The 24,171-nt window shown below is 41.1% G+C and overlaps 1 protein-coding gene across 6 annotated transcripts in view; it reads right to left on the bottom strand.

Annotated features, from left to right (window-relative positions):
- The window catches only part of UBE2V2 (ubiquitin conjugating enzyme E2 V2), a 55,871-nt gene extending 33,764 nt beyond the window's left edge, over nucleotides 1–22,107 (bottom strand). For 2 of the 6 annotated variants that reach the window (XM_014453672.2, XM_023751924.1), the window contains exons 1-2: nucleotides 22,037–22,093; nucleotides 17,129–17,327 (exon numbers count right to left, since the gene is read on the bottom strand). Coding sequence is in view for 4 of the 6 variants with exons in the window: in XM_023751924.1 (XP_023607692.1) it covers nucleotides 17,129–17,185 (57 nt within the window). In the remaining 2 variants the exon portion in view is untranslated. Of the gene's footprint in view, nucleotides 1–17,128; nucleotides 17,328–21,950 lie in introns of all 6 variants that reach the window. The other 4 variants (XM_006086293.3, XM_023751927.1, XM_023751925.1 and 1 more) reach the window with 3 other exon arrangements.
- Between the last annotated feature and the right edge of the window lie 2,064 nt (nucleotides 22,108–24,171).

Here is a 24,171-nt window from a genome sequence, read left to right as displayed (position 1 = left end):
GCGGTTGAGAGCTTCAGTCAACCCACCAGTGTGACCAGCTGCAAACAGCCATCATACCCTCATCCAGGCTGGCCAGGCACCCCAGTGGGGACCCCCACCCTGATCCAGGACACCCTTCAGGGCAAACCAGCCGGCCCCCAGGCCTCTATCCTATATAGTAAAAGGGTAATATGCCTCCCAGCACCGGGATCAGCGGAGCCGCGAGGCCTCCTGGCACCGGATCAGCGTGACAGGGGGCAGTGCCCAAACCCCCTGATCGACCTGCGGCTCTGTGTGTGACAGGGTGCGGCACCCCAACCCCCCCCCCCCGGGCCCTGCTCTGTTTGTGACGGGGTAGAGCCATAACCTCCCCCTCAGCCCTGCCCTGAGTGTGAGAGTGGCAGCGCCCCAACCCCCTGATCAGCCCTGCTCTGTGCCTGATAGGGGGAAGGAGGTGGCGCCCCACCCCCCCTCCATGGGCCTTTGTCTGTTTTTGAAAGGGTAAAGGCACAACCTCTCCATTGGGCCTGCCCTGAGGGGGACAGGGTGCAGCGCCCCAACCCCCTGAAGTGCCCTGCTCTGGGTGTTTAAAAGAGGCGGTTTCCCAGCTTCTCCTATTGGCCCTACTTTTGTTAATGAAAGGAAGGGAACTCCTCAAACCCCCCTGGAAGGGCCCTTGTCTTTTTTAGTGAAAGGGGGGTAAGGGCCCCAACCCAATCCCTGATCGCCCTGCGCTCTGTGTGTGACAAGGGTGCGGCGCCCCAACCCCCCCACCACGGGCCCTGCTCTGTGTGTGACAGGGTGCGGCGCCCAACCCCACCCTTTCCCCACGGGCCCTGCTCTGTGTGTGACAGGGTAGAGCCATAACCTCTCCATCGGCCCTGCCCTGAGTGTGACAGTGGCGGCGCCCAACCCCCTGATCGGTCCTGCTCTGAGCCTGACCAGGGGCTGCACCTAGGGATTGGGCGTGCCCTCTGCCACCCAGGAGCAGGCCTAAGCCAGCAGGTCGTTATCTCCCGAGGGATCCCAGACTTGGAGAGGGCACAGGCCGGGCTGGGGGACCCCCCCCCACACACCCCCAGTGCACAAATTTTTGTGCACCGAGCCTCTAGTCCTATATAAAAGCCTAATATGCAAATCAACCGAATGGCAGAGTGACTAGTGGAACAACCGACTGCTGTAACGTGCATTGACCACCAGGGGGCAGACACACAACACAGGAGCTGTCCCCAGCCCGCAGGCCCCAGGCCAGCCAAGGCGGTGCCAGCAGGAGCTTCCCTGATCTCTGCGCCCGTCACCCCACAGATCAGCCCTGATTGCCGGCCAGGCCTAGGGACCCTACCTATGCAAGAATTTCATGCATCGGGCCTATAGTTGAAAAATAAAAGAAATACTATCTAGTGTGACTAAATATCTCTTTTGTGAAAAGCTGACTCTTAATTGTGACTGCTGGAATATAAATTGTAAGATTGAAAACACTCTAAAATATGTCAGGTAATCTTGGTGGCCCTATAATATTGTCTCTTTTCTCTCCATTAACATAGTATATCTGCAAGTGCTTCCTCTTCAGCAAGGAGGAAGTAGCATGGACTAAAGATACCCAAACAAGAAAGCAGGGAATTTACTTTGTTAAAAATTCCTGTTTTAAAACTTCCTAAGAAGTTATTCCAAAAGGGTGTTTTAGCATAAAAATGCTGTTTTCCAAATTTTTTGAGTAAAATCAACAATGCAGAAAAATGCAGCATTTTTATCCTGTAGGTTAAGTAGTTGAGGGGAGCTCCACAATCCTTTGGTTGATCAAGTATTAATCTATGGTCCTGACTACAGAATTCTAAATGCTGCTCTAGAAATCAAAAGAGACTTTTTTTAGGTGTGTTAACACTACATTAAACATTTCTAGATATTAAAAGCTGCTCTACATCTCTTCATAATACTCACTAAATATAAAATAGCTGAATATGAAATAAAGCAATTTCCAGTAGTGACAATAGTCTCACAGTATCAAAAATAGAACTACTTCTTTAATACTAACAACTAACAACTAAGTCTTTAAAACATTATGATATTACACATTGCAATTTACTGTAGTTACACAGGAGGGAAATATAACCATATCAACTATTGAAAGCTTAAAAAAAAGTTATTAATAAATATTAGCAAATCAGATCCAGCAATATATTAAAAGGAGAATACACCATGACCAAGTGGGACTTATTCCAGGGATGCAAGGCTGCTATAATATTTGCAAATCAATAAACGTGATACATCACATAAACAAATTGGAAGACAAAAATCATATGATCATATCAATAGACATAGAAAAAGCGTACGACAAAATCCAACACCCATTTTTGATGAAAACTTTCAGCAAAGTGGGAATAGAGGGAGCACATCTCAACATAATAAAGGCCATATATGACAAACCTACAGTAAATATCATACTCAATGGACAAAAACTAAAACCATCTCCTCTGAGAAGAGGAACAAGACAGGGATGTCTGCTTTCACCACTCTTATTCAACATAGCACTAAAAGTCCCAGCCACAGCAATCAGACAAGAAGAAGAAATAAAAGGAATCCAAATTAGAAAGGAGGAAGTAAAACTCTCATTATTCGCAGATGACATATTGTAAATAGAAAACCCTAAACACTCCACCAAAAAACTACTAGATTTAATAAATGAATTTGGCAATGTAGCAAGATACAAAATCAAAACCCAAAAATCGATGGCTTTTTTATATACCAATAATGAATTCTCAGAAAGAGAAACTAAACAAGCAATCCCATTGACCATTGCAACAAAAAAATTAAAGTACTTAGGAATAAACTTAACCAAGGAGGCAAAAGACCTTTATTCGGAAAATTACAGGACACTGAAAAAAAAAAGAGACAGAAGGAGATATAAACAAGTGGAAGAATATACTGTGTTCATGAATTGGTAAAATCAACATCAATGAATCAATATCATTAAAATGTCCATACTACCCAAAGAAATTCACAGATTCAATGCAATCCCTATTAAAATACCAACAGCATATTTCCGAGATCTAGAACAAATACTCCAAAAATTTATATGGAACCAAAAAAGACCCCAAATAGCTGCAGCAATCTTGGAAAAAAGAACAAAGTTGGAGGAATCACAATGCCAGAGACCACGTTATACTACAAAGCCACCATAATCAAAACAGCCTGGTACTGGTGCAAGAATAGGCATATAGATCAATGGAACAGAACAGAGACACCAGAAATCAATCCAAGCCATTATGCTCAATTAGTATTTGACAAAGGAGGCAAGAGCATATAATGGAGTCAAGACAGTCTTTTCAATAAATGGTATTGGGAAAATTGGACAGATACATGCAAAAAAATTAAATTAGACCACCAACTTACACCATACTCAAAAATAAACTCAAAATGGATAAAAGACTTAAATTTAAGTCGAGAAACCATAAAAATCCTAGAAGAAACCATAGGTAGCAAAATCTCAGACATCTCTCATAGCAATATGTTTACAGATACATCTCCTAGGGCAAAGGAAACGAAGGAGAAAAATAAACAAATGAACTACATCAAAATAAAAAGCTTCTGCACAGCAAAAGAAACCATCAACAAAACGAAATTGGGAGCCCACTGTATGGGAGAACATATTTGGCAATGATACATCTGATAAAGAATTAATGTCCAAAATATATAAGGAACTCATACAACTTAACAGAAGGAAGACAAACAATCCAATTAAAAAATGGGCGAAGGACCTAAATAAGACACTTCTCCAAAGTGGACAAACAATGGCCAAGAGACATGAAAAAATGCTCAAAGTCACTAATCATCTGAGAGATGCAAATTAAAATGACAATAAGGTATCACCTCACATCTGTCAGAATGGCTACCATCAACAAATCAACGAATGACAAGTGCTGGCAAGAATGTGGAGAAAAGGAACCCTAGTACACTGCTGGTGGGAACACAGACTGGTGCGGCCACTGTGGAAAACAGTATGGCATGTCCTCAAAAAAATTAAATATGGAACTGCCATTTGACCCAGTGATCCCACTTCTAGGAATATATCCTAGAAACCCGAAATACCAATCACAAAGAATGTATGCAACCTATGTTCATAGCAGCACTATTTATAATAGCTAAGGTCTGGAAACAGCCCAATTGCCCATCAGGAGATGAGTGGATAAAAAAGCTGTGGTACATTTATACCAGGGAATACTATGTAGCAGTAAAAAAGAATAATATCTTACCCTCTGAGACAGCATGAAGGGACCTGAAGAGTATGATGCTAAGTGAAATAACTCAGTCAGAGAAAGACAAGTATCACATGATCGCACTCAAATGTGCAATCTAAGTGACAACTGATGAACAGAGTGGATCCAGAGACATGGAAACATTAAACAGAGTGTAGAATCTCTGAGGGTGGGTGGGTGGGAGGTAATCAACCAAGGACCTTCTATGCATATTTGCATGGCCCATGGACACAGACAGCAGGGTGGTATGGACTGTAGGGCGGGGGATAGGGGAGCAGCCTGGAGGAGGTCAATGGGGGAAATAGGGAGACATATGCAATACTTTCAACAAGAATTTTTTTTTTTTAAATTAATAAAAATACAGGCTCTCCAATGGCTCTCTAATAGGACTAAGTCCAGGTATTGTTACTGGATTTATTTGACTGGAGGGGAAGGGTGGCATACATTTTGTTTTTAAACCAAGTAGTAAACTTTAAAACATAAAACACTGATGCTCTAATGTGGGGATAAGGACACATATGTAATAACTTAATCAATAAAGAAATTAAAAAAAAACAGATGCTCTCTGAAAAGATGCTTAAACTAAAATTATGAGTAAGACCTGGTTTACTCAGAAATTTTTTTTTTTACTCATAAAATTTTTGCCGTGTGGCATTACTAATTAGGATATATCCAGCTGTGAATAGCACTGAAGTTCTCTGTGTGAACAACAAACACAATCAACATCCTGAGTGCTGCCCTGGCCGGCTTGGCTCAGTGGATAGAGCGTTGGCCTGTGGACTGAAGGGTCCCGGGTTCGATTCCTGCCAAGGGCACATGCCTGGGTTGCAGACTCGATCCCCAGTAGGGGGTGTGCAGAAGGCAGCCTATCAATGATTCTCTCTCATCATTGATGTTTCTCTCTCTCTCTCTCTTTCTCCTTTCCTCTCTGAAATCAATAAAGAAATATATTTTTTTTAAAAAAAAAAACATCCTGCCGAAACCGGTTTGGCTCAGTGGATAGAGCGTCGGCCTGCGGACTGAAAGGTCCCGGGTTCGATTCCGGTCAAGGGCATGTACCTGGGTTGCGGGCACATCCCCAGTAGGAGATGTGCAGGAGGCAGCTGATCGATGTTTCTCTCTCATCGATGTTTCTAACTCTCTATCTCTCTCCCTTCCTCTCTGTAAAAAATCAATAAAATATATTTAAAAAAAACATCCTGAGGCATCTAGCCCTTTAATGATGTCTTCCAATTATTGGCCCTCTGTAACCACTGCCACAAGAAAATAGGACAGGACTTGTCTTACTATGTATGTTTTAAAAATGAATATAACCATTGCACTAACTATACGCTCCAAATACTTATTAAAAAACTAACCAAACCCTTTTTTCATCTGTCATTCGAGCGACTCGTAATATCTATATATATAAAAGCCTCAGCAACCTGTGTTTGTTATATGTCAGTAAATAGATATATCGCGCACTGATCCCCCAGGGGCGGGCGCTCAATGCAGGAGCTGCCCCCTGGGTGTCAGTGCGCTCACAAGACAACATTACAAGGTCCTTCCCCCCGTCCCCCCACTCCCAGCCAGCTGCCCCGATCAGTCCAACTGGGACTGAGTGATGGCCTGGATCACATTCGTCATTGGTTCTATACCAAATGCCTCTTCTTGAATAATACACTTGTATCCAATGTAAAGAAGAAAATTCCCAGAGTTAATGCAATACCAACAACAGAGCTGCCAACATCAAATTTTGATCCTTTATTTTCTTTAAAATTTATAGTTGCTGTGATTGTTATGGATGAAGAAACAGATGTCACGGAACTATTATGGATTGTGGTCATCTTGGATGTTGACATCTTGGGATGTGTTTTGTGAAACACTTATTTTGGGTATGACTTTAAGGTGGTGGAAGTCTTATTTGTTGAGACCCCTGGTGTTGTCATTTTAGATGTTGCTATGGGTTTCAAGGTGGTGACAGGTCACATTTTTTGAGACTGGGGAAACTGTAGTTGTAGATGGGTTTCTTTTGGCAGATTCACTTGCAAGGCTGAAAGGCACATATGGGGTATTCCTTGTTGGTTTAGTAGTGGAGCTTTCCAGAAGTGTGGAAGGATTTCTGCTTGAAGATCCCCCCTCACCCCAGCTAGAAAGGGGTGGGTATATGGGCTACTTCATTTCCTGCGTCTGGCAGCTTTCAACAGTGCTAGCACCAATAGTGCCCCCACAACAAATAGGGCCCAGCCACCTTGCACAAGCCTCATTGTTCTGAGAGCAGGACACACAGTCCCCAACCTAGGTGGCAGTGGCCCTAGCTAGAGTGGCCCTTCTGCACATCCAAGCCCCGTCTGCCACTGCTGTTATGAGCATCCAAAACTACAAAGTAAACAATGTATAATTACTGCTTCTCTTTACTTAAGTGCCACAGAATAAACCTAGTTACTGTTAAATTTTTCATCATCTTTCTATATAGCATTTTGGGAAAATAGTTCTAAGATTAATGGATAAATTATTGGCAATGTTAGCATTTAAAAAGTTATAGCACCTAAGACTTGTTTTAAAAGTATAGGACAAAAAAAAAATAAAAGTATAGGACAAAACCAAAAACCAATAGTGAACTATATTTTTAAAGTTCAAGGCTAGAACATTCTGGTTTTATTTCAACCAACCACTAATGCCTGTGAAGAAGGAAAAAACACAAAATAGGGATGTTACTCAACTAAAATTGCAGTGTATATGTTAGCTGCTCTCTAGATTTCTTGGACCTATGAGCATTTTTTTTATAGTCATGCTAGTCCTTTTTCTGTGTATATATATGTGTTATTTTTTAATACTACTAAATATTTTAATCCCTTATTCTTGGGTCATCATTAAAAGGGAAGAAAATAGCCCATATACCCACCCCTTTCTAGCTGAAATCCTTTAATTCTATTTTTAAGTTCAGAAAAATCTCAGAGATCATCCAGACACCAAACACTTTGGAAGAAAATTTTCACCAGAAGTTAGGTGATAATCCCAGACACTTATCTACTAGCTAGTTGCCAAAGCCAAAACCCAAGTCTCCAGGCTTCCCACTAACACCTTGTCTCCTCTTTACATTACAATGAAGCGCCATTCATAAGAGATAAGACCAAAAGTAATCACTCAAGCAAAACTGAATGCAAGCCACCTAGAAAACATGCTTCCTTTTTAATCTGAAGGATATCATTTGCCTTTAATTCCATTAAACCAGAAATAAAGACTGCCAAATAAATATTAAAATGAGTCTTGCCATGCTGTGTTCATTAGAAATAAGAATTTTCCAATTTTAACTTATAGTATAGTTTTGAAATGTGGATCCCAGTTAACAGTCTGGATGTATAAAACTCAAAAAATTCAGAAATAATTATGGTTAACATTTTAGTGTATTTCTTTTCAGACTATTTTCCATATATCACAATAGTTTCTGTGTTTTTCCCAAAAGTGAAATCATGTAACTCATAATTTTATTAATTCCTTTTCCCCACTTATGAACGTATTTCTATGTCAACCATAAGTATCATTTAAAATGCTCCCTGTGACTAATATTAGCCTTGTTGGGAGACAGGGGTATTGTACTCCTATATACCTTAACCAGGTGAATTCATCACCTACTCAAACATTAATGGAAAATACCTATAGCAGCAATGGAATACATTTTTTGTCTTACTTGCTTTCCAACCCTACTTTAGCTGGTCCTCATGAACAGAGGTCAGCTACAGGTTCCTTCCCCCTCAACCAAATGCCCAAAGTGTCTGACGAGTTAAGGAAGAGAGTGCCTGGGGCACGTGTGCAGTACAATGACAAGACTGGCTCTTCCAGGTTCATACCAGGCTTACGGGGTGGCTAGCTTACCTGCCCCCTGCAGAGTTCTCTCAGGCACAGGGGTTTCCGTCACTGTTCAACAAACCTGCTGGGTTATGCTGTTAAGATAGAACTCGAGAAAAATCCTATCTGTGATTTTAGTTCTCTGGTTCCTGCGCCACTCTGGGAGTACTGAGTTCCAGTCAAACCCCCAACAAGCTTACTTAGTTAAAGTAACATATTTATTAAACACCTCTATGACAGACATTTTCTGTGAGCTTTACAAGTAAAAGTATTTCATTCAATCTCACGTTATAACTTATTTTTTGTTTTATTATTTAAACACTAGTGGCCCGGTGCACGAAATTCATGCAGGGGGGGGGGGGACAACACCCTCAGTCCAGCCTGAGCCCTCTCCAATCTGGGACCCCTCGGGAGATGTCTGACTGCTGGTGGGATTGGGCCTAAACCAGCAGTTGGACATCCCTCTCGCAATCCGGGACCGCTGGCTCCTAACCACTCACCTGCCTGCCTGCTTGATCACCCCTAACCACTCTGCCTGCCGGCCTGCTCGCCCCCAACTGCCCTCCCCTCTTGGCCTGATCGCCCCTAACTGCCTCTGCCTCGGCCCCACCACCATGGCTTTGTCTGGAAGGACGTCCGGAAGGTCTCCCAGTCTAATTAGCATATTACCCTTTTATTAGTATAGATATTTTTATTTATTTCAGAGAGGAAGGGAGAGGGAGAGAGAGATAGAAACATCAATGATGAAAATATCATTGATCAGCTGCCTCGTGCACACCCGCTACTGGCGATGGAGTCCGCAACCTGGGCATGTGCCCTTGATCAGAATCAAACCTGGGACCTTTCAGTCTGCAGGCCAACACTGTATCCACTAAGCCAAACCAACTAGGGCCCTTATAACTTATTAACATCACCATTTCACAAAGTAAGAAAATTAAGACTTAAATTACCATGTTAAATCTTAGGAATGAAACTGCTGATATTCAGACATCTTTTTAACTAACAGAAATAGTAATTTCATAAGGTTCAATCTAATAAGGGAGAATGAGTAGGGAGTCAGGGTTGACATTTCAAAGCCCAATCTGTTAGTCATTATTCTCCACTGCCTCCACATGAAACCACTTTACTTCCCTACTAGCTCCTGCTAAATCGTCTCCAATCCCTGCAAATCTGATGTGGATGAGAAATACATTCTGACCAACTGTGGGAACAACTGTGACAAAATAAATCCTGTTCTGAATTCTCTTAAGAAGAACCTTTTCATATATCACATACTGGTTGTGTTCAAAGCAAAATATTCCTATCCAAGGAAATAATATAAATATCATTTTATATTTTTTCAAAGTACTTTCTCCTATAGCCATCCATCTGAATACAAGAAATATCTTTTGAGGTATGATGAACAGATATATCCACATTTTACAAAGACCAAAGACATAAAGTAAACTCAGTCAAGATCACAGCAAACTAGTAGGTAGCCAAGTCAAAACTAAAACCAAATTTCCCAACATGGTATGTAACACTCTTTCTGAACTGTATACTATATCTCACCTTATAACTTATTTATAGGGGTAGAGAGGGATTAGGGAGAATACAAATATGTACAACTTAAAATACAGTACATATTTTTCAAGAAATATTCACTGTTGAAATCTGCTTTATAAACAAAAACACTATAAAGTTTTAAAATTTAAGTCCCAGAAATAGGGACTTACTTGCTGCTTTTGCAGTACTTAAACTCACGTTAATATTCTATATAATAAAAGGCTAATATGCAAATAGACCAAACAGCAGAACAACCAAACAACTGGTGGCTATGATGTGCGCTGACCACCAGGGGGCACACGCGGAACATGTTGGGCATCGGCAGCAGGGCATGGAACATGGCGGGTATCAGCCGTGGTGGGATGATGGAGCAAGTGAGCGGGGGTGCCAGACCAAGGCAGGGTACCATTCGCTGTCATCAGGGCAAGCCTTTGGTGGTTACTGAAAAGTCTTTGCTCCCACGTGCTGTGGTCCCGCCCAGCACTTGCACCCACTGCCAGCGCCCAGCGCCAGTCCCGATCACTCAGCACCATCAGCAGGTGCAAGTGGCAGCTGCGGCCCCAATCGCCCCTAATATGGCTTCTCCACCTCCCCCTGCTCCTAAGGGGAGATTGAGGCAGCAGCTGCCACTCACACCCACTGCTGGCACCGGCCCCACTCGCACCCGGTGCTGGCGCTGGCCCCAATCGCTCTGCGCCATCAGGTGTGAGCAGGGCCGGCACCACGGCGGCAGCAGGGCTGCCAGCAGGCAGGGGACAGGGGCCGTGGCGGGACGAGCTGGGCGGGGACGCGGAGGATGGGCCAAGACCCACCCCTATGCCCACCGCAGCCTCGTGGCCCACAGTTCTTTTCAAGGTGCACAAATTCAAGCACTGGGCCCCTAGTAATATAAGAGCTCTCCATAGGTAATATTTTTCTAATTTTTCAGAAATTCGATATTCAAATATTTTTGTTTTATTTGAATATATTCCCAAATTCCTGATTATTTTCCTGAGAAATTTACGTAAATACCACAATGTAGAGGAACATATATTAAGCAGCAAAGTATAGGGAGACCTATATTTTATCACCCATTCACTTTTACATTTATTCATTCCTCTGCTCCATAAACATTTGACTACTATTAGAAGCAATTACTATACTAGGCATTTACTACCAAGAGGACTAGAACCTTTGTTTACCTTCAAGAAGTTTACAATCTAAGAGAGGACAATACTACTGCACAATAGAATGTGAAAAGTATTATGGGAGCACCTAGAAAGAAGAACTCACTTCAAGAGAAGGGACAATAAGGTCTCCTTGAAGAAGAAATTCTCCAGAAGCACCACAGAGAACAGAAACCATCTAGTTAAAGAGTGGGTGAAAATATGTAAGATGTCAGGGAGAACATCAAAAAATAAAATGAATAGGGCATTCTAGCTACCAAACACTGCAAAGATGTTAAGTTCTCTACAAATTAATGTACAGATTCTTCCCATTTAAACTGAAATTCCTGGAACTTGACTAATATTCTTAGGGAAGACGTCTTCTAAGAGGCAAGAGTTTGGAGAAAATGTTAAAGAAAAAGAAAATAGAGAGGGGATACTCCCTAGATATCATCATCACCAGCCAAAGAAATTAATTAAGATAATGTGAAATCAGCCCAGCCAGCAGAGCTCAGTGGTTGAGCCTCAACCTCTGAGCCACATCACAGTTCAATTCCCAGTCAGGGCATATGCCCAGGTTGTGGGCTTAATCCCCAGTGTGGGCATGCAGGAGGCAGCCAATCAATGATTCTCTCTCATCATTGTTATTTCTATCCCTCTCCCTCTCTGAAATAAAAATATATATATTAAAAAAAGATAATGTGAAATCAGTTCAGGAATCAACAGACTAATAAAAAAAAAGATAAATGCATATATGAAAACAGAATCCTATATAATAAAAGGCTAATATGCAAATCAACTGAACAGTTGAACGAACGATGGGTCGCTATGACGCACACTGACCACCAGGGGGCAAACGCTCAATGCAGGAGCTGCCCCTGGTAGTCAGTGCGCTCCCACAGGGGGAGTGCCGCTCAGCCAGAAGCCGGGCTCACATCTGGTGAGTGCAGCAGCGGCAGCGCTAAGGATGTCCGACTGCCAGCTTAGGCCTGACATCCGAGGGCCCCCAGATTGCGAGAGGGCGCAGGCCGGGCTGAGAGACACCTCCCCCACCGAGTGCACAAATTTCATGCACTGGGCCTCTAGTCCTATATAATAAAAGCATATTATGCAAATCGATCGAACGGCTAAAGAGCCGAACAACCATCTGAGACTACTCTATGACACCCACTGGCACCAGACCAGCCAAGGCGGGTGCGATGTGATTGGTCGGGGGCCTGGCCATCACACCATGATCGCCCCACAGAGGGAAGCTCAGGCCACTGGCCGGCAGGGCGATCAATCGGGGGGCTCCACAGTCGTCCTACAGAGGGAGGCCCAGGCCACCGACCGGCAGGCTGCAGCAGGGGCCAGTGGCCAGAGGGAAGCCCGGGTGCCAGAGAAGCCAGTGCCAGCAGCCAGGGGAAGGAAGAAAGGCCTACTCTTGGACGAATTTCATTCATCGGGCCTCTAGTATTTATTTAATAAAGTCATTTAAAAGTCAACAGGAATCCAAATTAAAGGAGACTAGAAAAACAGGACAATCAAATGCAACCATGGATCATGTATTAGAAAAAAAAAATTTATTAGTATTTTGCTTTAAAGGACATCAATCAGAAAATTGGAGGAATTTGAATAGGGCCTATAGATAAAAGTCTGCATCAATGTTAATTTCCTGATTTTGATAATTATATTATTGTAATGTAAGAGAATGTCCTGGTTTTCAGTAAGTACAGTGAATTATTTAGGAGGGAAAACACATTATGTCTATTATATATTCACCTCAGTGAATATTTTAACACATTTGTAAATACTGTCTTTAATCAAATCTAAGATGGCATCAACTATATGATAGACCATTATTTTAAGAAATTAAAAAATACTACTGCCCCACCATCATGGCTCAGTAGTTGAGCATTGACCTATGAACCAGGAGGTCACGGTTCAGTCCCTGGACAGGGCACATGCCCGAGTTGCAGGCTCAGTGGGGGGCGTGCAGGAGGCCTCCAATCAATGATTCCCTTTCATCATTGATGTTTCCATCTCTCTCTGTCTGTCCTTCCTCTCTGAAATCAATAAAAACATATTTTTTAAAAATACTACCAATTACACTGGGTATATAACAAATACCCATTTCAGGTATTAAACTGTCTTAGAAATGATGAAACATGGTAGATAAAAATATATCTGAAGCCCTAACCGGTTTGGCTCAGTGGATAGATAGAGCATTGGCATGCGGACTCAAGGGTCCCAGGTTCGATTCCGGTCAAGGGCATGTACCTTGTTTGCGGGCACATCCCCAGTGGGGAGTGCGCAGGAGGCAGCTGATGGATGTTTCTCTCTCACTGATGTTTCTAACTCTCTATCCCTCTCCCTTCCTCTCTGTAAAAAATCAGTAAAATATATTTTAAAAAAAAATATATATATATACACACACACACACACACACACAATTTAAATCAAACACTGTACATCAGGACCCTGGCTGGGTAGCTTAGTTGGTTAGAGTGTTATCCCAATATACCAAAGCTGTGGGTTCATACAAGAATCAAACAATGAAATTAAAAAACAAAACAAAAAACCAATGAATGCATAAATAAGTGGAAAAACAAATGTTTCTCTCTCTCTCCCCCCCCTTCCTCTCTCTCTAAAATCAACAATAATAATAATAATTGTACATCTGAAGCATCTATATTACACTTCAAACATAAGTGGAAAAACCTCTGGACTAGAGGATTTGTAAAGTACCTCAATTCTGTAGTATGGGGGGTGCCTTATGTTTAGGATACCATGAATCATGCTATTGGTACTCTTTTAAGTTACAACCGAAATTACTCTGCCCCCAGCTACTCCCAAAAATGTCTACAACTATATGAATAATTCATTCAGAAGTCTATGAGCTGTATACTAATTCAGCTAGTGTTTAGTCAATGAATATATTTGAACATAAAATATTTTTAGTACTGTTTCACTTCAGAAAAAGAAACTAAAAACAAAGTTTGTAAGTAAACATATACAAAGGGAAAAGCTAGGTTTTACTTGAGCTATTTATTTTCTCATTAAGTCAGTTACATAGAAACAGTATAATAATAAAGTGATGACAATACAAGAGGCACTCAATAAACATTTGGTGAATTTATGGCAGATGCTACTTTCAACTTTCAACATTTATGCACCAGTCCTGTAGCAGGTTTTGCTGATTTCAAACATAAAGAAATTCTTTCCCCAAGGCCTTACACTCCAGTGGAGTGAAGACAATGTCAGCAGGTACATTCCAATACAATACAATAAATTGCTGCAGAAGATTTTGCTCAGGTACACTATACTTCATTGATCAAAGGAGAATACAGAAGTTATTGAACATTCTCCAGAAAAGCAGCTAACAATGTTTATTTCAGAACTAGGAAGGGACAATTCCCTTCAAACAAACTAGGGAATGGACAAAAATTAGGCAAGCTACAATATACTCTGGTTCCTCTCTAATATGAATTTCTAAGTAAAATTAGGAGTGGCATACACTCGACAAGAGGTCTTGTCGACAGTAGGGACAAGGTCTTCTGACAGTAGACTTAAATAAGTGGAACTGCTCTCCTCTAAGTCCTGGAAGTTGCAGTAAGCTTCCAAAGTTAGAAAGTCATATTAAACAAAATAAGTCAATATTTTCCCTTCAAATCACTGCTTATAGAGTAAACATTTTCAGAAAATTAAAGACTTTTCAATAATTTAAGTATTTCCTCTTAGGAAATAACTACTTACATCACTACTGTTGAACAAACCAAAACTGATCATTTGGGTAGATGACACCAGCATGAATAACAAATAAAATAGTACACCAAGTTATGCATTGCTTGTACATTTCACTAGATTGAAAAATATACGGCATAATTATAGTACTTAAAAAGAATAATCTGTTTGGAGTATGCCTGGTGTCTGGCTATATAACTTTTTTTTAATGTAAGGTTAAACCTCACACCCAGGTGGAACTCAGACTTCTACCCCTCTGTCACATGGAAATCATGTAAAATAACCATAACCAGATCATTAATTAGAATTTATATAATGTCAACATGTTTTTAAAACAAAAACCAACTAACTACATACCAGAATCAAGACTTTGCATTCTAATAAAGTAGAAAAAAATTGGATTTGGAGTTTATCAAAATTTAAAACTTTTGCATTTCAAACACCACCAAGAAAATGAAAAACCTACAGAATGTGGAAAATATGTACAAACCATATATCTGATAAGGGACTTGCATCTGAAATATATGAAGAACTCTTACAACTAAACAATAAAAAGACAAACAACCCAATTAAAAAATGAGCAAAGGATCTGAATGGACATGTCTCCATATAAGATATAGAGAAAGCCCATGAAAAGAAGTTCAAAATCATTAGTCATTAGGGAAATGCAAATCAAAGCCACAATGAAATACTATGTCACACCATTAGAATAGCTGGAATCAAAAAGTCAGGCAGTGTTTGTGAGGATGTGAAGAAATCACAAGGCTCCTTTTCATTGCTGGAGGGAATATAATATAGTTTCTCTTTGGAAAACAGTCTGGCAGTTCCTCAAACAACTAGACATAATTACCATATAATCCAGTAATTTCACACCTAAGTATATACCCAGAAAAATGAAAATATATATCCATACATAAACTTGTACACAAATGTTTATGGGAGCATTATTCATAATAGCCAAAAAGTGAAAACAACCCAAATCAACAAATGAATGAAAAAATGTGGTAGATCTAAACAATGGAATATTATTTAGTCATAAAAATGGATGAGGTATTAACACATGCTACATGATTAAAACTACGTAGATTGTACACTTTTAACAGATGAACTATATGGTATGCAAACCATATCACAATAAAGGTGTTTTTAAAAATATAAAATTAACTTCTTGAAACCAAACTCAATATTCATTTATAGCTCCATCTCCCAGAGGCTTCAGATTTCTTATGACCCATCACTCGAAGGTGTTATCAAGGACCTTATAGAGAAGGCTGGCCTTTTTCCATAGGATCCTGGATTTTAGTAACCATTTCAAAACCCCTGGAGAGGAGGCGGCCAGATTACACAGCTGTTACCTAGTCCCACAAATCTTGGAACCAAGTTTTCCCTACCTGATAAACATACAGAATCATGTCCAGCGCACCCTATTTGGGAAAGTAGGTAAGAGGAAGAATGGGGAGCAGGAAGGAGTCAATACTGGAAATGTTGAAGATAACTCATCAGGCTGTGATTCCTACTTCTGATACAGAGATGAGTTTCTATGAAACCCTTATTCCTAATAACTTACCCTCCCCAAAATAAACTCAGAGGGAAAACCTCAGATTTAAAAGAACCACTAAGGGATCAATTACTGTGTGTATATTTGCCTGCAATACCAAATTTGTATTGCAGATAAATTGCTGGTGGGAATATAGTTTCTCTTTCGAAAACAGTCCAGCAGTTTTTAATATAAGGTTAAACCTCATACTTACATGGAGCTTAGACTTCTATCCCGATGTGTAAATATGTAATAATATTTAGCCACTAAAACCAGTTTTCCAAAAGTTTTTGTAATTCAACACAATCACTCACTCCTTAAAAGAACATGTAGTTTTATTTACTTATAATGCCATTAGACTCTAACAAGTGTCTTCTCTTGATTCTTAATGGCATTTACTTATGAAATAGCATTATTGGGTTCCCACTAAATGAAAGCAACCAAAAATTTTACAGAATACAGTGTGATACAGAAGGAGAATCAAAGAACCTGAAATTGAGAAACTATCCCTGGACTCAACATCTAGCTAAAAAATCTTGTGAAAGTCACTACATATCTATACTTCCATTGCCCATATATAAAATAAACTTGGCCTATAACCTAGATGATCCATAATGTACTTTCCATTAGAACTACTATTTCAACATATGTAAAGACCTAATATGAGGCCATAGGATTGCTCTCCTCCTGTGATTTGAAACTTAGCTGAGTTCCAACTGAAACTGTAAATAACCTATTCTTACACAAATCAGCTAAGACTTTGTAAACAAGAATAAATCATTCCCAAACCTAGTCATGAAGTCCCAAAGATTAACTTATAAGTACATTTGCTCTTTAAAAAGTCAACTACTTTTAAACAAACTTTGAACGTTAAATTTTATTCTATTTATTCCAATCTACATGCATCATATCCAATCCTTTGAAGGTTTATATCAAACAGCTGCCCAAATAACTGTTAAGTGGATGTTTCCACATATGGGCAATCTTTGCTTTCCACAGTTCCCATATGCATGGCTTCCGTTACTATGGTTTAGTTAAATAAGTAGTCTCCCATCAACACAGTTCAGAATTCAGTTAACACAGTATATTAACTATGAGTAATCGCATAAAGTACAAACTTTGCTGCTAGTTAGTTCTTCAGTCCACAAATCTCTATGTAAATAAGAGTTGAGCATCCTATCAGTGGCCAATCACTCCACATCTTTCAAAGTCTGTTGGTGATGGGTCACTGCACATTTGTCACTCAGTTCACTTCAGCAAAGCATGTAGCAGTGTTGCCTCCTTGTCTACCAGTGGTAAGTAAACCCATGTGACGTTCTATAAAAATAGTCGAAAAAGAAAATTAGCCCACAAAGATGAAAGTGCAGCAAAGAAACAAAAACTAGTAACATTGGAAGTGCAATCTGAATCAAATATAAATAGTTATAGAAGCAATACCCCACCACATGAATGTTGGAGACTCTAGAGGAGCAGCCAGAACTTTGTAAAGTTGAGTTTATTATGTAAATGAGAAAAGTGACGCTGAAGAAAGGATGACAATGTCCCAGAGGAAGTAAAAAAACTTCAGAATAAACTCTGAGAGAGATTTCCTTACACTGAAAGCACAAAGGATAAAATATTGGAAACAGCAAATGTACCACACTAACATAAGATAATATAAAACTAATTATGAAATATAAGGGAATTCTGTACTATATTCACTTTTCCGTAAATCTAAAACTCTTGTAGGATAAAGTTGGTTTAAAAAATAAAAAAGTATTGCACAGCCCTAGCTGGTTTGGCTCAGTGGATAGTCGGCCTGTGGACTGAAGGGAACATGCTCGGGTTGTGGCCTTGAATCCCAGTAGGGAACACGCAGGAGGCAGCCGATCAATGATTCTCTATCATCATTGATGTCTCTCTCTCTCTCCCGCTCTCCCTTCCTCCCTAAAATTAATAAAAATCTACTTTAAACAAAAAGTATTGCCCTAACCGGTTTGGCTCAGTGGATAGAGCATCGGCCTGCGGACTCAAGGGTCCCAGGTTCGATTCCGGTCAAGGGCATGTACCTTGTTTGCGGGCACATCCCCAGTGGGGAGTGCGCAGGAGGCAGCTGATGGATGTTTCTCTCTCACTGATGTTTCTAACTCTCTATCCCTCTCCCTTCCTCTCTGTAAAAAATCAATAAAATATATTTTTAAAAAAAAGTATTGCACATACTTTTTTACCTAACACTAATTTATTACTGAGATACAATGAAATTTTTGAATCACAGGCACTAAATTCTATTCCCTAGAGTAGTATTCCTTAAGCTATGTTATGTCCTGTGGAATGTGCTAGGAAGGAAAGTGTGAAAGCCACTTTCTAGTTTAAAGGGAAGTAAGATGCATGATTTGAGGAATATTCAGTAGTTCCTCATAACAGAAAGAACACTAGACTGAGGATAAAACAAAACCTGGATTTTAATCTTGAATTATTAGCAACCAACAATGTAAAACCTTGTATTTCATTAAGCCTCTGTTTATTCATCTGCAAAATAAGAAGACCAACTGGTATGGAAAAGTATGTTTCAGCTTAAAGGTCTCAGTCCAATTAGAATTTCTTTCCAAAATGTTTCTTCAACTATGAGAATGGTAAAATAGATGATTTAGATAATGCACATTAAAATATAATGCTTGCCCCAGAAGGGTGGCTCAGTTGGCTGGAGGAGCCCCTGGTACACCAAAAAGAGTACGGGTTCAATTCTGGTCAGGGCATATACCTAGGATGCGGGTTCAATCCCCAGTCAGGATGCATGCCAAAGGTAATAGATCAGTGTTTCTCACATTAACATTTCACAAAGCTCGCTCAGTGCGCGCTCTCTCTCCCGCTCTCTCTCCCTCTCCCTCTCTCTCACACTCTCTTCCCCCCCCCCTCTAAAATCAATAAAACATATCATAGGGGGGATTAAAATATACATATGTAATCCTATATAATAAAAGGCTTATCTGCAAATTGTCCCCTCAACCAGGAGTTTGACCAGGGGCCGGCCAGCCAATGTCCTCTCCCCCTGGGTGGCCCCACCCCCAATCACTCGTGAGTTGGCCCACCAACCACCCTCGGCCCCTCCCCCGGGCAGGCTAGGCCCCCATCTGTTCTGATCAGGATGGGCCGGCCAGACCCCAACTGTGCACAATTTCGTGCACTGAGCCTCTAGTGCTTTAATAAAAATGAAACAATATTTGTCAGGTCCTTTTTTTTTTCTTTTTGGCCTATTATCAAACAACTATCTTTATCAAGATTATTTTTACTTAGGCCATGGCTGGGTAGCTCAGTTGGTTAGAGTGTTGTCCCGATACACCAGGGTTGTGGGTTCCATCCCCAGTTAAGGCACATACATAGAAACAACCACTGAATGCATAAGTGTAACAACAAATAGATGTTCCTCTCTCTCTCTCTCCCTTCCTTCCTTTTTCTCTCTAAAATCAATCATTAAAAGACTATTTTGACTTTAAATAAAAAATGTATTTTACATCCATCAAAATCTAATTTTAAATTTCATGCTATGTTACTTTTATTTCACAAATACAGAGGTACTATTTACTTCTCTTGCTACCAAAAAGGAAACAAAACAAAATATAGCTTAAGCCTGACCGGTTTGGCTCAGTGGATAGAGCGTCGGCCTGCGGACTCAAGGGTCCCGGGTTCAATTCCGGTCAAGGGCATGTACCTTGGTTGCGGGCACATACCCAGTAGGGAGTGTGCAGGAGGCAGCTGGTCGATGTTTCTCTCTCATCGATGTTTCTAACTCCCTTTCCCTCTCCCTTCCTCTCTGTAAAAAAATCAATAAAATATTTAAAAAAAAAAAATATATATATATATATATATATATATATGTAGCTTAAACCTTAAAAATAGTTTCAAAACATAGTCCAAAGCTTTCTTTGCACTCATCTCTCTACCAATACTTTCAAGTGATAAAGCACAAAAAATGGATAAATAAAATAATATTAAAAACTTGACCATGCCAAGTTCTTAGCAACACTTTCAAAACTAATTTCAGTTAAAAAAAAAAAAAAAACCTCAACTACCAAAAATACCTTCTTTTTTTTACTATTCTAAGTTTCAAATTTCATAAATCTAAAAAGCAGAATGAAACTGCCACAATTAGGGTAAATATAAACTTTAAAATGCAGGCTTCCTATGTATAACGTGCTAATAATCAGCAACTTTAGAATTTACATATATACTTGGGGATGGGGATACAAAATTACTTTATTTGAAGGATTGGTACAAATGAAAAGACGTAAGTGGATGATTTGGTACAAGTTACAGAAAAGATAAGGGTTAACTCCAACATGCAGTATTGCTTTGGTGACCAGGAAGTCACCCGTGGCTACGGGAAGGCTTAGCTAAGGCTTAGCTCTCATCGGTCTCCCAGGCCGTGCTTGTCAGAGATACTCTGCCATGCCAGTTTCAGGGTCCCCCAATTTATGTTTGACTTCCAAAATTACTAACCACGATTAACAAAAAGTATCTGCTATTGGTATCATCTAATATTTGGTCTTTTCAAAGTATTTTCTATCTCTCTCATATGAATTAAATTAGATAAAAATCATGGTTAGCCCTGGCTGGTTTGGTTCGGTGGATAGAGCATCAGCCTGTGGACTGAAGGGTCCCAGGTTTGATTCCAGGCAAGAGCATGTACCCTGGTTGCAGGCACATCCCCAGTAGGGGGTGTGCAGGAGGCAGCTGATCGATGTTTCTAATCTCTCTCCCTTCCTCTCTGTAAAAAATCAATAAAATGTATTTTTTTAAAAAATCATGTTTAAATAAACAATCCATAAAATGAAAACTATCAACCAAATAAAAATGCACCATTTTATTACTAAGTTTTCAAGAACCTATAAGTACTAAGTACAATTCTTAAAAAGATACGGCTCCATTCACAAGCACACTCAAGTTCAAATATCAAGTACATTAAAATTGTAACACTAAAACGTCACTTTTTAAATAATTCTTGCTTTATTAGTTAGCTCTGACCCAAAATATACTGAAATATTTCCCCAACTCTAAAATCGTTAAAATCTGATCATCTATGACACCTGTACCTAATAAAGATGAGAATTAAGAGACAATTTTTCGTTAAAATATAGGTAGCATGTATCTTGAAGTATGACCGTAAAAGTACCAATCACAATACACTGAAGCCTTTCCTTTCAGCACATAATCTGAAAATTCGATTTATTATGCAATGAAGGCATGAAATAGTAAATCAACACTGTCCTAGAATCTGGTTTCAAAAGATCATATCCAATTAACATTCTTAAGTAATAAAACTTAACATTTTTGAACTTAACACCTTTTTAAATGGTCAAATTTGTAAAACCTTATCGTTAAAAGTTAATTTCAAAGTCTGTGCTCATAGGAAACCAAACATTGTATTCCAGGCGACAGGAGCTGAGCAGCTTATCTCAGAAACCACTTTCTCTCCCATTAGCTTTCCTCTCCTGAGCTGTTAGCAGTTTGCACTGCAGTTTCCCACTGAATGAAAGAGAACTCGGACCCAATGAGGTAGGAAGGGTCGCCTTCTGTTATTACAAAAAAGCAACAGTCCTCTTCTCATGGAGCCTCTCCTCTCCCCATGTCCGGGAGAACTGGACCCCCCGCCACCGGGATGCGCCGCCGCCGGACGCCGCCGCGCTCGCCGGAGGTGGACACTCGCCCACCCAGAGCTCCTCTCCCCGCGCCCACCCCGCCCGCGCTCCACACCCCGACAGGCGCCGCGGACCCCAAGAGTGCGCCCGCGCCGGCGCCACCCCGCCCCAGCCCGCGAGCGTGCGGCCGCCGCGCGAGCACCACCCGTCGCCCCCGACGGCCGCCCCGGGCCCGGGGCGCAGGTCCCGCCCGGACCTCCCCCGGTGCGGGCTTCGCTCCGCCAGGAGCCCGGCGTCCGAGAAGGCGCGCTCCGGCTTCACCCACATGGTCGCGCCCAGCTGCCAGCAGCAGACGGAGTGGCAGAGCCGGGTTCCAAGTGCGAAAGCCTACAGCCCGGCCCGAGAACCGACCTGTGGAGACCGCCATCTTCTTCTGCACCCCGACGCGGCCGTCTGCACGCACGCACGCACGCACGCACGCACGCACGGCGACGTCCTGCGTCAGTTTCGGGAGCGCGCGGACCAGCCCGCCGCGCAGCTTCTCTTCTCGCGCGTCACCGTGGACTCCGCCCTCTGCGGCGGGGGCTCCGGCCACGTGGGGGAAGGGAGTCGGAGCTTCGCTGCTGTCTGGGCCGCTTTCCGAGACTCCAATTAATTCCAAGTGCAGCGTGAAAGGAAACGTGTATTGGGAGGACTGGGAGACACAGCTGAGTCAATCACCATCATGCAGAGCAAAAGAGAGAAAAGATCTTTAAAGGACACGTGCAGCTGCATAAGCCGGGAGAGCGAGCCTAGAGAAGTGCTGTGAGGAAGAACGCGCGCTGCTTTCAAACGCTTAGTGGATTTAAACTTTTATATATGGATAAAGTGTCTTATTAAGAATCTTTCAGCCCTGGCTGGTTTGGCTCAGTGGAAAGCGCGAGGGCCTGCGGACTGAAGGGTCCCAGGTTCAATTCCGGTCAAGGGCACGTGCCCGGGTTGCCGGCTCCATCCCCAGTAGGAGGCGTGCAGGAGGCAGCCGATCCATGATTCTCTCTCATCATGGATGTTTCTCCCTCTCCCTTCCTCTCTGAAATCAATAATATTTATATGTAATATATATACACACACATATATAATTTTTTAAATGTTTTCTTTCCATTTGCATACTACTCAGCCATAAAAAAGAAGGAAACCTTATGTTTTGGGACAGCAGAGGTGAACCTGAGAGTATTATGCTAAGTCAAACCTCTCAGAGAAAGATAAATACCATGGGATTTTACTGATATGTGGAATCTAATGAACAAAATAAGTAAACTAAAAAGAAACAGACCTATAAATACAGAGAATAGACCGACAGCTGTCAGGGGAGGGGAGTTTGGGGGCTGTATGAAAAAGGTGAAGGGATTAAGCAAAAAAAAAAAAACAAAAAAACTCATAGACACAGACAACAGTATGATAATTACCAGAAGGAAAGAGGGATGGGAGGAGGTAGGAGGGGATCAATGGTGACAGGATGAGACTTGACTTTGGTTGGTGAACGCACAATTCAATATACAGATGTATTATAGAATTATATGCTTGAAACCTATCTAATTTTATTAACCAATGTCACTACAACAAATTCAACAAAAAGTTAAAAAATAAACTTTAAAGGGAAACAATAACAAAAGAATGTCTTATATAGATTAAGTATTAGTATGAAAATATTTTTAGATATTAAAGAATGTCAATGTAAGGAACGTTCAAACCTGTAGAGAATTTGTAAGTTTATTTGAGCCAAACTATCGACACTTGCCAGGGAGCAAAATCTCAACAGATTGAGAGAATACTCCAGAGACTGGCAGTTTTGCACCTTTTATACAATCAAAATAGAAGACCTAAGTGGGTTACATGAAACCCATTGGTGATAGATTAGGGAGATGAGAGAAAGCAAAAGGGGGGGCGGGGGGCGAGCCTCTGGGATTGGATAAAAAGTAAAATGATAGACATTTACATCCTTTAAGTATGTGGGTGCAGGATAGTTAACAGTCAACAATTAACATGATAACAATGAAGACACTCATGGTCTCTGGTCTGGTGTGGTAGGTGTGCCCAGAGGGGTCCAGAAAAAGGGACGTTACCTTGACATTCCAAAGGTATATATTATTGTTGATGCAAAAAATATTAGACAGGCCCAGGCTCTTGGCTCAGTGGTTGAGCATCAACCTATGAACCAGGAGGTGATGGTTCAATTCCCGTCAGGGCACATGCCTGGGTTGTAGGCTCCATCCCCAGGAGGGGGCATGCAGGAGGTAGCCAATCAATGATTCTCATTCATCATTGATGTTTCTATCTCTCTCTCCCTCTCCCTTCCTCTCTGAAATCAATAAGAATGTATTTTTTTAAAAAACATAAAACATTAGACAGGCTCAGTTAAGGTAAATATTGACTTTTGTCAGGGAAGATTCTAGTCTAAAACGTGACTGCCCACCATGGCCAGCCTTTAGCTAGAAAGTCTTAATGTCAGACCAACGTATTGTAGGTGGTGGGAACTGCACCTGGGATCAGACCAAACCTGGGTTCAG

This window comes from Myotis lucifugus, unplaced genomic scaffold (genome assembly GCF_000147115.1).
Source record: "Myotis lucifugus unplaced genomic scaffold, Myoluc2.0 scaffold_27, whole genome shotgun sequence".
In the NCBI taxonomy this organism is placed as follows: domain Eukaryota; kingdom Metazoa; phylum Chordata; class Mammalia; order Chiroptera; family Vespertilionidae; genus Myotis; species Myotis lucifugus.
This window is presented reverse-complemented; position numbering and strand designations above follow the sequence as displayed.